At 37.2% G+C, this 14259-nt stretch overlaps 2 protein-coding genes across 2 annotated transcripts; one reads left to right on the forward strand and one right to left on the reverse strand.

Moving 5' to 3' along the window:
* Nucleotides 1-869: 869 nt before the first annotated feature.
* On the forward strand, nucleotides 870-3878 carry LOC114719999 (UDP-URONIC ACID TRANSPORTER 1-like). Its single transcript, XM_028905583.1, has 4 exons — nucleotides 870-1393; nucleotides 1986-2089; nucleotides 2834-3062; nucleotides 3519-3878. The coding sequence occupies exons 1-4, from the start codon at nucleotides 950-952 to the stop codon at nucleotides 3663-3665; spliced, it is 924 nt and encodes a 307-aa protein (XP_028761416.1). The 5' UTR covers nucleotides 870-949; the 3' UTR covers nucleotides 3666-3878.
* Nucleotides 3879-4442: 564 nt separating this feature from the next.
* Nucleotides 4443-11824, reverse strand: LOC114720034 (putative calcium-transporting ATPase 11, plasma membrane-type). Its single transcript, XM_028905624.1, has 7 exons — nucleotides 11627-11824; nucleotides 8081-8135; nucleotides 6054-7996; nucleotides 5811-5969; nucleotides 5245-5416; nucleotides 4858-5156; nucleotides 4443-4772 (listed from the first exon to the last, which is right to left on the reverse strand). The coding sequence occupies exons 1-7, from the start codon at nucleotides 11795-11797 to the stop codon at nucleotides 4470-4472; spliced, it is 3102 nt and encodes a 1033-aa protein (XP_028761457.1). The 5' UTR covers nucleotides 11798-11824; the 3' UTR covers nucleotides 4443-4469.
* Between the last annotated feature and the right edge of the window lie 2435 nt (nucleotides 11825-14259).

Below are 14259 nucleotides of genomic sequence, written 5' to 3' on the forward strand. Positions count from 1 at the left end.
TAGGTTCATTCTTCTTAAAATTGTTTTCTGCAGTAATACAGATTTAAAGATAAGACTTCATATATAAACAACATAATCCTTTAATTTATATTGAGAATATCAATAAAAAGATAAGATAATTTGATAGACATAAACTAATTTCAAATTAGTATTTCACTTTATAGAAAATAAATAAATATGCCCTGTGAAAGATAATGGAAGGGTGACCATGTTAGTAGTGTATACATCTTGCAAATTCAAGCTAATAACGAATAGGAGTATTCGGTGGCAGCGGAAAATTGTCGGTCAGCCACTCTCGCGACGACTGGCGCGCGGGAAGCGAAGTTGGTGCGAACATGTAATGAAACGAAAGGTGGCAGACTTTGTCGTTTTATGGACCACGTGTCTCCTTCCCACCTGCCTTGCCTGGCGATAAGTCACCCTTTATGGTATCGCTAAAACTTAATCCCTTTCGTTAGTCATGACAATTCTCCTGAAGGAAGAGATTGGGTGGACTAAGGACCACAGCGACAATGTGGGAGACACGCCCTCAGATGACAGATCCTCTGATTTAATTGTCAACGACCCCACTCTCTCGTCTCTCCCATAACGAAGACGAAGACACACTAGAGTTCAATATTTTACTCTCTGATCTGGTCTATTTAATTCCTTAACATCAACAAGTGGCGTTCATGATAGCCAAATGAGATTATCGGAACCTGGACCTTTGTTCCCATGTCCACACGGGACAAAAGTTCCAAGGAGCACACATGCTCCTTGCTACATGAGATCTGTAGAACACTCCAAAAGCAAAAAATAACGCCGCAGTTAAAGGGGGGCAGAGAGGGGGGAAAAGGTGGTAAATAAATATTTCTAAATAAGTAAAAACGTTTTCGATTGCTAAAAGTTCAAATGACAGCGTCCTGTGCAAAGCCAGGCACGCACCGCAGGCACAGCCAGGATCGGGAATATGTCGTTCAAGAAAGAAGCCTTCTTCATCTGTTCTCTGGTGATTCTTTGGTACTCCTCAAATATTGGAGTCATCCTCCTGAACAAGTACTTGCTTTCCAATTATGGTTTCAAATTCCCCATCTTCCTCACGATGTGCCACATGACTGCCTGTGCCGCTCTTAGCTACATTTCCATTGTTTTCCTCAAGATTGTGCCTCATCAGACCATCAAATCAAGGTCCCAGTTCATCAAGATTGCAACTTTGAGCGTTGTGTTCTGTGCATCGGTGGTCGGTGGCAACGTCTCCCTCAGGTACCTCGCGGTTTCGTTCAATCAAGCTGTGGGTGCCACCACCCCTTTTTTCACGGCGTTGTTCGCTTATTTGGTGACCCTTAAGCGCGAGGCTTGGGTCACTTATGCTGCTCTTGTGCCCGTTGTTGCTGGGGTTGTGATTGCTAGCGGGGTATGTTCATTTTGTTTGCAGGATCTTGTGTTGGTTACTCGTGAGGATTTCTCTCCTTGATAATGCTCATTTTGTTCATCCATCCCCATCTTATCATGCCGGCATAATTTCTTGTTTTAGTTCTGGATAGCATTGCAAGCCTGCGTTGTCTTTATAAGTGCTCCTCCAGATCTGGAAATCTGTTGCAAGTTAGTTGCTGGTCATACCGGATCTGGTATTGTGATCAATTTAGCTGATCTATAGTTGTTAGGAATTTAAGTAATCTATATGTGGTGATAAACATGTATCGAAATTCCCCACCATGATTGTAGTTCTCATCTTCCTTACTCATATAATTTATGGAAATAAATATGAAACGGCTCTAAAAATTTTGCATGGAAAAGGAAAACGTAAGGGGAGCTGGAGGCCAAAACATAACTTGTTATTTATTGCAATCTGAATCATTCTTCTTTACGAACGTGTCTTAGAAAGCTAATTCTTTATTCTTGTTAGTCATCTCGCCCTGGAGCTGGATTTACATGATTAATAATGTATATTTCTGTCCCATTTGCCCTGTCTTCTGAGGGGTTATAACATTTTCTTGTTGGGGCAGGGTGAACCGGGCTTTCACTTGTTTGGATTCATTATGTGCATAAGTGCTACCGCTGCAAGAGCCTTCAAGTCTGTCCTTCAGGGCATCTTACTTTCTTCTGAAGGGTAAACAATCTATGCCACACCTACGATGATTTGTATGATCCTTTGTTTTTAAAAAAAAAAAAAAAAAAAATTCCCATCTAAAGTTTGAGATATCAACCCCTCACCTTTCTATTATACACATTTTACATATTCGTTTTTAGAACTTGTTCATTAATGGAGCTTTCTTTACAAGTTCATTTCCTTATTTGATATTCTTAAATGATAAAGCTATTTTAGTTGATCAGTTAGAAAGGTCTTTTTTTTTAAAAAAATTCGGTGACAAAACTCCGAGGACTGAAAATGGGTGGGGGGATGTGAATGGGGGTTCAAGAGTGGAGAATTTACTAATTAATCTGCCTTATCTGCTTTAATGGGAAGTCTTGGTTTTTCATCTCTTTCTAGGTACTTGGTTTGTGTGCCCTGTTGTAACTTGAAAGTTAGGTTGTTGAATGCCTGGTCAGGCCCAATGAAATGAAGGAGGTAAAAATGAGACAATGTAACCTCTTTCTTCAAGTTCATTCTTTGAGTTGTGAGAAAATCTTCTGGAAACTGCAATCTTATAGACCAGAAACCATGATGAAAATGATAATGCTGCAAAATGGAGCTTTCGCTGCTTCCTTCTCATGTATATATGATTGAATCCAACCTCTTTCAACAGTTTTAGGTTCTTGTCCTGGCCACTTAGCTTAGCAGACCAAATTCAAATACTCCCTTTCTGGTGGCAATAAATTTCTCATAATGTTAACTTCAATTTCAAACAAACAGGGAGAAGTTGAACTCGATGAATTTGCTCCTGTATATGTCTCCAATGGCTGTCGTGGTTTTGGTTCCTGCAGTGCTTATTATGGAGCCCAATGTCATAGACGTCACAACAACTCTTGGAAGGGAGAAAAAATCTATGTGGATTCTTCTTTTGCTTAACTCAGTGACCGCTTATGTAGCGAACTTATCAAACTTCTTGGTGACTAAGCATACAAGTGCTCTTACCCTTCAGGTTGTTCCCTATACAAATCAATTAGCTAAAAGCTAATTTTTTACTAACGAATTCAAATTTTGATCACTTCTGGATATTAAATAATATTTTTCTTTTATGCTTGAAATTTAATTCAAAACTCAGATCATGATCAGTTTGCTCTGTAGTATTTTGTGAAATAGAAGTTTAAGTGCTTTTTGTTTCTTCAAGCAAACAGACCGCTTAGGCACCACTTTAACATAATTGTTAATTGTGGCTCCTCTGAGCCCTTTTTACTTTTAATTAATTGACTGTGAGAGTTTCATCCTTCTGTAATACTAGCAGTAATACTGTAAGAATATAAATCGAATCCTCTACACCAGGCATTTATTTTTTGAGAGTAGTGATACTCGCTAATTACTCACGGACCAACAAAGAAAGAAATTGTTGCTTTGATAATTAATCACCCTAATTTTCCTCTCAAATGTTGTGACTTAGGTGTTGGGGAATGCAAAGGGTGCTGTGGCTGTTGTGATCTCAATCCTTATATTTAGAAATCCTGTGACTGTTGTGGGCATGGCGGGCTACACAATTACAGTATTGGGGGTGGCAGCATACGGAGAAACAAAGAGAAGGTTTAGATGAACAACTTGTCTTTCTGTCTAAACGTTCTCCTATCTATTTTTGTAATTTGATTTGTCCTAGTTTTTCCCACGTGAACATGATTCTTGGTAATTTGACCATGGCCAGGTTGGGGCGGGTAAAGTAATTTTTTGTCATGCTTGTTGCATGTATGCGGAAATATTTTTGTATCACAGTTAGATTTTGCCGAGCAGATTCTGCTATTCTTCGATTACAGGCGAAAATAGCTTTTTGCATTTGGGCAAGTATACTGTGGGGTGGGAAAGTGGAAAAGTGGCACCTTGTGAAAGTTCACACCGTAAAAATCCTTATATTAATTCGTAAATTCATATTTTTAACATTGGATGTCACGCCCCAGTCTGATCACAACGCACAAGCACGAAATTCTAGGGGGAGCTCCCAAGACGCAAAATTGTCATGATTGTTGAGGCGCTTCAATCTTCTGTCTTTCACATATCTTTGTGGGCTAATGGATGCTGAGAACATGCAGAGAAAACAACCGTGGCGAAGCAAGCTTCATAACAATACAATACTCGTAATGCTGCCACGTGGAGGAAAATGGATCGACATTACTAGCACTATAGAATACTGACAGCAAAGCGCCCCGGGCATTTAACACGGAGCAATGAAATACGGTTTTCCTTAAAGTCAAACAAAAAGTATGAGTTAGCAATTAGCCGTATGAGTCATCCAAAGTCCAGCTTTATTTTTTCTTTTTTTTTTTTTTGGGGGGGGGGGGGGGGAGAACGTAAGCAAAATAGCCCTCCGACCCACTTGCCCAGGGAACGGAATACGCCATTGATGGGTTCAAGCCATGTCAGGACCAGAAGGCAATGCGTCGTAGCCATCGTGTTGTTTTGGAGCATCTTTTTCAACAGGAATGCACTTCAGGATAGCCCCCATGGGCAAGCTTACTGCTCCAATTAACACACTCAGTACCCATAGTTGCCAGTTCAGAGGCACAGTGCTGGCAAATGTTCCCAAGAACTCAACAATGACCACTTGAAATGCCGCTGTGGAAAATATCACAGCTAAAAATATCCAACTGTCAAACATGCCTCTCAATATGTTTATCTTTTCTATGTCTCGGCTGTTGACCTCATTGAAAAGCTGATAGAACAAGCAGAGAGACAATTAGATAACGGCTAAGTGGACCTGAGGAAGGACAATTCAATAGATCAATCATATGCTGTACCTGGCAAAAGACAAAGGAGTTGAATATTAACGTGTTTAGGACACTAGTTGCATCCGCGCCATTGAGTCTCAGAAGGTTCTTCCCATCAAAATTAAGAATGCCAAGGACAATTAGTTGATATATACTTTGACCGATGATATTTCTCCACATGGCTTTGGTAATAAAGCTTGCTCCTCTACCGACAGGAGGCCTTTTCATGAGTCCATCATTAGGAGGTTCTGTGGCCAGGGCCAATGCCCCCAGAGTGTCCATAATCAAGTTGACCCAGAGCAATTGTACGGCTGTTAGAGGAGCAGATCCTGAAAACAAACGAGAAAACTATTATTCGTGTTCCTCAAAAGTTTCAGTGCAATAAATGGGGCGAAAAACATTCAGAAACCAACAGACCAGTGAAGCATGCAGAAACGAAGTTGATCACAAGAGCGACGACGTTGACTGTTAACTGAAATTGAACAAATTTCTGAATATTTATGTATACTGCTCGTCCCCATCTGGCCACGTTGACAATAGTTGAGAAGTTATCATCCATTATAATGACATCAGCATTTTCTTTAGCAACCTGTGAATGGCATAATTCCAAAAGAAAACATAATATCAGAGTATTGATGATTATATTGACGATACAGGCACAAATAAAATGGTACGTGATACGTAGTTCTATAACCAATCAGGTTATTTATTCAAATACACTATGAAGGACCAACAATTGGGTTGCCAATACCAACAGCCATACAGTGCAATCTGGTATAAAGATTTTAAAGGTTTGCAGAGTTAAAAAGGTAATAATGTCCTTCAAAAGGCCTAATGTATGTTTTTCCAGGGGAAAGCGCAACTTATACTCTCTGTAGCTGGGGTAAAGCTAAAACGGAACCCATAATAGGCAGTACATTCTAATGCCTGGAGGATATCAACTGTGAATTTGTGACTTTAAGGAAGTATAGGAGATACAATACCTCAGTCCCAGCAATGCCCATGGCAAGTCCAATGTCCGACTCATGTAGTGCAGGAGCATCATTGGTTCCGTCGCCTGTAACAGCAACAACCTCACCAAACATATTCCGCAAATTTGTAACTAAGGTATGTTTGTCAAGCGGTAAGGATCGTGCCATTACCTGTGTCCACATTAAGCAAATAAGAAGACAGGCATTTTCCCCAAAAAAAGAGTTGAAAGTCAAAATTTGCAATGAAAATAGAACCTGAATATTTGGTACGATCTCCCTCATTCGCTCAGGAGTCAGGTTTCGAAATTCTGGTCCTTCAATGGCAACACCGCCTTCTGTCAGTATACCACATTCTTTAGCTATAGCCCTAGCTGTATGTATATTGTCACCAGTGACCATACGAACTGTTATTCCAGCTGCTAAACAAGTTTGGACAGCTTCTTTAACCCCAGGGCGCACGGGATCCTTGATTCCTACAACGGCTATCAGTGTATAGCCATTATCAGGGATACTAGCCTCTCCTTGGTTATCATTTATATCTTTGACAGCCAAACAAAGAGTTCTTAAAGCTTCAGATGCAAAACCATTTATCACATCAGAGACATTCTTTGCACGATCTTCAGGAAGATCAACTGTATTTCCATTATAATCAATAATTTTGTCACATGTTCTTAAAATTATTTCTGATGCACCTTTACAGAAAGCTCGTACCCGTCCATCAGGAAGACGCACAAGGACAGACATCTTCTTCCGGACTGAATTGAACGGTTCAATCTTAACAATCTTGTACTCATTGCGCTGAGCATCAATATCACCTTCCAAAAGCAACCCAAATTCCACTAAAGCAGATTCTGTTGGTGTTCCCAATATCGTGTTCTTTCCATCCTTATCTTTAACTACTTCAGCAGAAGTATTTAGAAATATAGCTTGGCAAAGGATGCTCAGAGCTTCTTCAGATATTTCCGTTTTCAATTTGTCTCCGCTCCCTTTACCTTTCATTTCCATGGATTTTTCACATGTCCATATCTTATCAACCACCATATGATTAGTAGTCAGCGTCCCTGTCTTGTCTGTGCAAATGCAACTGGATGAACCCATTGTCTCACAGGCTGCAAGATGCCTCACAAGTGCCCTGTCATTCATTAATTTTTTCATTGCAAAAGCAAGGCTGAGTGTTACAGCCAACGGTAATCCTTCAGGGACTGCAACAACTATTATGGTGACAGCAATAGCAAAGTAGTCCAGCATCTTCATTGCATCATTCGAAGACCAATTAGTAAACTCACCGTGCTGTGCTTTTTCCACCAAAAACCTTATTATCAACACCAGAAATGTTACTACAGCAAAAGCCAGACCAATCTTACCAATAATCGTAGCAACTCCATTCAGTTTCACTTGCAATGGGGTCTCATCCTCTCCACCCTCGTTTAAGGTTTCCATCAACTTTCCCCATTCCGTCCTCATACCAACAGTTGTCACTAACATCTTCCCTTGACCATCTTGCACTTTTGTTCCTGAAAGAAGGAAAGGTTTTTCTTCATTTACGTTTACTGGTTCGCTCTCACCTGACAAACTCGACTCATCGATCAGCAAGTTGTATCCCCATATGAAAATCCCATCAGCTGGAACTTGATCCCCAGTTGACAAATGGACAATATCTCCTACTACCAGATCATAGATTGATATCTTCTCCCTTTTCCCATCCCTGGTGACCTGAACAAATATCTTTTTCTTCTCCCTGTCCAAATCCCTGAACTGCAGCGATTGCTTGTAGTCGCTGACAGCAGTAACAATGACGACTAAGAACACACTAAGTATGATTCCCAGACCATCATACACACCCTTCGGCCACCCTTCAGTGGCAATCCCTACACCTATAGATACTAAAGCACAAACCATAAGAATGATTAGCGTTAAGTCATGCAATGCTTCCCACACAAACATCAGGAAGGTTCTAGTAGGTTTCTCTGTATAACGGTTGAACCCATAAATCTGTTGCCTGGTATTTATACTGTTTTTACTGACACCTTTATCCATGGAGGAGACAGATAATCTTGATGCGACCCCTTCAACTCCTCCAATCATTCTCAATTTCTTGTAATCATGGCTACGAACAATGGAGGCAATGTCATCTGGATTAATACCAAAACCAGCTTCTCTTGCCTCATCTGATAGACTGTAATCAACGCGACCTCCAGCTGCACAAGCCATATATGAAAATAATTAGTTTTCAAAAAATTGTGACTGTATGAAGTGCGTAACTCGAGAATAGAGCAAAATACCATCAATAAACTGCAATGCCGCCTTTTGAACATAAAGAGCAATCCGAATCGTTTCCTGATGCAGCAAATAGAGATCGTACAGTAAAAAATGTAGTGATAATATCGACATGAAATTTTGTAAAGGACAATTAACGGTCATTCCAACATCAAGTGCTTAAGGAGGGTCAAAACTCAAAGCACAGACCATGTCGTTCGAACGTACATAATTACAGCACTAATAATATCCTTAATTAAGCCAAAGTAAATGAGCCTCATCCTGTCTAATGCCATTACATAACTTCCCTGTCGAAAGTCATAATTAAAAAATTTGGCTGAAAGCTTTTTAGGATCAAATATATTTCCTAAAAGCTTCACAGGTTCTTGAATAAAAAATTTGGAGCATGTGTTGAGTTTATTATCAAAGGGAATGTTTGGTAGTCGTAATGGGGGGAAAACAGCATTCCTTTTCTATTAAACACAGAAAAAGAAAGATAAATAATATTCATTATGCTTTCGCTTTTATATAATTTTTTACTTCTTTTCAATTTATTGAATACAGTACGTATAGCAAAAATTAGCTCTATCTAATGGCCCAAAAGAAACGTTGTCCAGGCAGCGGGAATATCTTCACGGTGAAGGATCTCCATCTACTGCCCCACCGCCCAACCCTCACATGAATTCTAGAGGATCTCATTTGTCAAACTTGTACCTATAATGGAACTCACATATTCAATGATGACGTGCCACTGTCTGATTCACAACCCAACAAGAGGCGTCTAGGCTGCGTTCAAGTCATCGCGAAAGCTGGATGCTTTGCTTTGGGGGCTCTACCAATGTGGCAGTGGCCCAGTTTTCTGTTTTCTTTCTTTCCTTGTTTGCTCAAGCTTATAGCCTGCGCTGAAGGGAGAACATTATTCATGGCGGTCTGAAGGGACTTATTTGCATTAAAGGCCAAAAACATTCAGAAACTGCTTTGGAGAACCTAAAGACCAAACTGCAATTAAGTTTGGTGTGACATGACAAGAATCCCCCCTTGTTTGTACACCAGATTTCAACAAGTTGTAATTTAATAGTAACATTATCATCATACACAAACTTAATTTCAATTTGAACCTCTTCTGCATAGCAATTTCAAAAATGTTTTTAAACCTTTAATGCAAGTAAATTCAGGGCCTTGAATGATATTCTCCCAAAAAAGAAAGCTGGACGTTTGCATAGACAAGGGTGGTCGCTCTCCCACTGGTATCAGTGCTAGTCTGATAGAACTGAATTGAAGGATAAGTGTAAGTCAGTCCTTGGATGAAATGTGTGCTTTCTTATAATTTTTATCCAACGGCTTAGGATGTCCAACCCTCCACCTCTCTACATCATCGTCCTAAATACTATCCATATACATACCACTCTGATGTAAAATAGAAAGGGAAAATCACAAAAAAAGAAACCGTTGAACTAGAAAAATTGCAAATAAGGAGCTATGACAATATTAGTATGGGTTTTGACAAGAATAGTGTGGATTCTGACAATCATTTTTGTGAACAGGTTCCTGTGTAATTTTTCTATTTCGATGGTTTTTTTGTAATTTTCCAAATAGAAATGGACCCACAGCCCACTATCTGATAAGACCAATACACATTGTTGTTTTCACAATGAAATCGTGCGAAACAAAAAAAAGAAAATAGTAAACTCCGGAAACAAACAGGATATACCGGTCTTCCAAAAAAAAGTCAACAAAGAGGAGTAAGTGCGCAAACGTGACAACTGCCGCGCGTCACCATACAGATCTATCTTTTGGAAAATACTCATTCAATTTGGAGGCAAGTGACCGAAATTTCGCGGAAGGTTCGTCCGGTGTCACTATTGGACCAAAATAGTTGGCTTTTCTATATTACGTATTTTACTTTCTTTTGCCAACAATTACTTGTTTTAATTTAGACCCATGGCCCGTCGTTTTAGTGGGAATTAAAAAATACAACCCCATACGGACAGCAAATTCATATAAACCGATAAAAAAGACTAAAACTGGCAGGATATCAAATATGATAATAATTTATGGCATCAAATATTAATATAATCAATACCAATCAAGGATCATATATATATATATATATATATCATAATAATATATTTTAGTATAGGAAGCCACATTGTATCATGTAAAAAGATATATATACATTATATATATATATAATATGAAATAAACTCCCAAATTATGGACAATAAAATTAATCCTAAATTTCATACAAATATGCAACTTCTACTCAATATTTCAGTAAATTTCATATCAGTCAACAATCAAATTAAGTGCTGACAACGAACCAGCATCTGATGCAAGGGCCAAATTTAAGTATAAATTTTTATATTTTTGTTTATAATTTTTTTAATGAGCTTAAAACAGGAATAAAATATTTTTTACACCAAAGATATAATACACTTAAGTGATACAACAAATTCTCACAAAGCATACTAAAAAAACAAATTCAAAATAGTTTACCTTTCTTTAACGGGAGTCATGAATTTCACAATATAGTGCCAATAAAATGAGCAGATCGGGAAAAATATGCAGGAAAAGTTAAACTGCTTTGCACATTAGGGGAAAAAGGAGAGTTACGCATTAACTAACAGTAATATTATTAAATACTTTTTTTATTACGCTGTGGGATGTTATACACCGTTAAAAAAACTTGTCCGTTAAGTTCTTTTGACAGGCCCGAGTTGACCATCCCAATTTTTCTCTCTGTTTTTTTTTCTGGCGCCATCGATCATCCCAATTAAATAAGTATGAAATTAGAAATTTAATTTCAAAAGTATTTTCAAACAAATGCGAAGAAAATTACTAAAAAAGAAATTATTTACTTTTTATCAACAAAGTCAGTCGCGCTGGAGCGCACCCGCCTCAAAGTCACGTTACCAATACCATTACTGCAATGACCACCGGAGAAGAGGGGCAACGACTTTTGATTCCCTCAAAGGTCACATAAGAAGATAGGATCGGACGCAAAAATCAATTTGGCCGTGGAATGTCCGTCATTCGTTTTTGGCACTTGCCAGAATTTAATCACTTTATCTTCACGAAATCAAAAACTTCTTCCGTTTCTCACTAACAGGGGATCAAATAACCCCCTTGTCAAGGAAACTCCAGCTCCGGTTGGCCAAAAATATTATTAACAAAAGAAACGAGGAAAACTCTCGCTCTTAACTTGAGGGGATTTATAAGAAATTAGTTGAGTTCATGATCTCTTATTTCCTTATTTAAAAACAAAAATAGTCTTAGTTTTCTTCTTCCTCCTTTTTCAAGCCACCGCAATGAAAAGATTTTCTCTACAGTGGATTTTGCTTTTCCCTAAAAAAGCAGAAAGTATAAGCGGTGCATCATTATTAGTTACTTTCATTATTTTTGTCCTCTTTTGGAGACTTTCTCCTAAAGACCTAAAGCCTCCTCGCAATCCAATGGCCCCCTCCCCCGGGGCCCAGACTCTTAAAAACTATCATCATAAATCTTAAACAAGTGTATATATCGACAAACAAAACAAGAGTAAACGGTATAAATCAGGCAAATGGATTGAAAACCTGGATTTTCTGCTTCATCCTCTCGGCTTCAGAACGTTTGTCAAGATCGGCGACCATGCGGAACCTTCTGCGAGGATTCTTGACCAACCTGACGGCGGATCTCCATCTCCTCATGGCTTCGGTGGATGGATTCTTGGGCTCCAATTCAAAATCCTTCAAAAAACTCTCCATTGTCGCCGGAATAAGAGATGCACAGGTTCTACAACAGACTCCCCTCCGTTCTATCGCTCAGAGCTCTCTAAAAGAGTAGCGCTGCGGAGGAGGCAGCGGATTTTTCATCAGCGGAGCGAATAAATGTGAGTGCCTAGTGCTCACCGCAAGTGGGTTTAATACTTCGACAATAAAAATTCATAAAAGACATGATGAAACCATTAAAATAAAAATAAAAACCAAAAACAGTAACCTATGTTTTCTCTTTTCGTTAAAAGAAAAAGGTTATAAATTACCCACTAACTCATGATTTTATAAGTTGTTTTTTATCTTATTTAAATAATTTCTAACATATTTTATACACATTTAAAAATCTTAAAATACATTAGCTTCTTATTAAAGTATAATAATTTTTTAATTTTACTCTTATTTAATATTCATTTTGTTCTAAATATAAAACTCATTTTATAGTGTAGATCTATTTTAGGACTGGAGGAGTTCTGTAAACTTTTAAAAAAAAAACTATCTACATTATAATAAAAGAATAATCAAATAGTATATTTGTGTTAAAATTTAATTAAATGACTTATCTAGTTATAAATAAAAAAAATTTCTTTCTCTACTTTATAAAAGTATAAGCAAATTTTTATCAATTAAACATTCTCACTAACAAAATAGTAACCTATATTTAGTAGGAGAGAAGCGGAGGAGGGGAACAGGAAAATTTTAATGTTCTATTTAAAAATTAAAAAATGTGGAGTTATAAATTTTTAATAAAAAAGATTAATTAAATTTATTAAATTTTTTCCTCTCATTCCTTGCGCCAAACAGAGTGCAGGTTAGCAGCCTCCAAGTCCAGCTCAGGGGAGACATCGATGGGGCCCGGGCTTTGTACTCCGTGTACGCATATCCAAATGGGTCAGTGAATTAAAAATGGGCTACTTTACACACGGGGAGCTGTTACTTACCTTTTTTTAATGTTTAAAAAATGGTAACATAAATAGATAAATAGATAGGGAGGGAAAAATGTAAGAAAATTGTCTCTCACTTTTTAATGCTGCCCTAAAAACCTATCAGCAGTCCCTGACTAAAAAAGTGTTTGGATAATGACCCAAACAATAGTTTAAGAAAAAATCACCGAAACACCATTAAAAAAAAACCAAAACTATGTTTTTGGATCAAACTATGGCTTTGGCAGAAACAAAGAAATTTTTACTTTTGGAGGAAAAGAGAGAGTGTGGGAGCTTATAGGATATATGCCTTGTTGTTTTTTTTTACCCAGGCGGATATATCCTTCCCAATTATTCATCCCTTTCTCATTGTTTCAAACATAGTACGAGAGAGAGCCTGAGAGTAGATCTCAATAATAATATGACTTTAACAACCCCTTAATTATTTTTTTATAAACATATTTAATCTTATATCTTATAAATATATATACACATATTAATTATTTATAATTATATTATCTTATGTATTATTAATTATGTTGATAAAAAATATATTATTAACAATTTTATTCCTTTAATTAAAATATATCATAAAATCTATTTCTTATGTAATTATCATATTAACTTATACTTTTTTTAGTAATTTATAAATTAAAAAGTGTTTCTGATACAACAACTATCCAAACACTCTCACTTCTTATAATCATTTTTTCATAAAATCTAATCTCTTCAAAATATATTCTTCGGAAGCTATTTTCAAACCATAATTTGGTTTCCCGTCAAATCAATTTGAGCTTTTAACCCCATGTCAGCAGAATAGCCGTGGAAAGGACAAAAAAGAGTGGTTGTAAAATTGTCTGTGTATTTGCAGGGCCGGTTGATTTTTCTGATTTTTAATATTTTTTGCTTTAGAATCTTACTTTTAATTACATTTTTAAGATCTTTTTAGATATCTGAGCCCTTTGTTTTTTTGTAGCGGGTCAACTAGGTAGTCTTCGCACTTCCGGCACAATAGCATCTTGTCACCTTTCTTTTCTCTAGCGGTAACGTTCTTTGCATGCGCAGTGCCTGAGGTGCAATTGTAAATTAGCTTGTGATCTTTGATCTTTAAAAAAAAAAAAAATCAGTTGTGATGTTCTCTTGTGTTTTATAGGCCTTAATTTTTGCTTATTGTTGTTTTTGCTTTAAGTAGATTGGATTTAGTTGCAATGTAGTGTTTATATTGTGATGTAATAGAGGCGTAATTTCACTAATCCGTGTATATCACATCATATTATTTATATCTAATAAATTGTCTTATCATCAATATATATATATTTATATATAGAGGGGGGAGTGGTTATTGAACTTCAGCGTGTTTTTCATGATTCGGACACGCATAAATATATATATATATATAATATATTTGCAATTTTAGAAGTTTGTACAGATGACTGAAGATTTTAGTCACAACTGAATATAAAATCTTTTCATGCGCCCAACATTATTCTATTGATTGGTGGACATTGCACAGATACCATATTTGACTTTTTT

The sequence above is a fragment of the Neltuma alba genome, unplaced genomic scaffold (genome assembly GCF_004799145.2).
Source record: "Neltuma alba isolate B1F8T4 unplaced genomic scaffold, ASM479914v2 tig00011962_pilon, whole genome shotgun sequence".
NCBI classification, from domain to species: Eukaryota; Viridiplantae; Streptophyta; class Magnoliopsida; order Fabales; family Fabaceae; genus Neltuma; species Neltuma alba.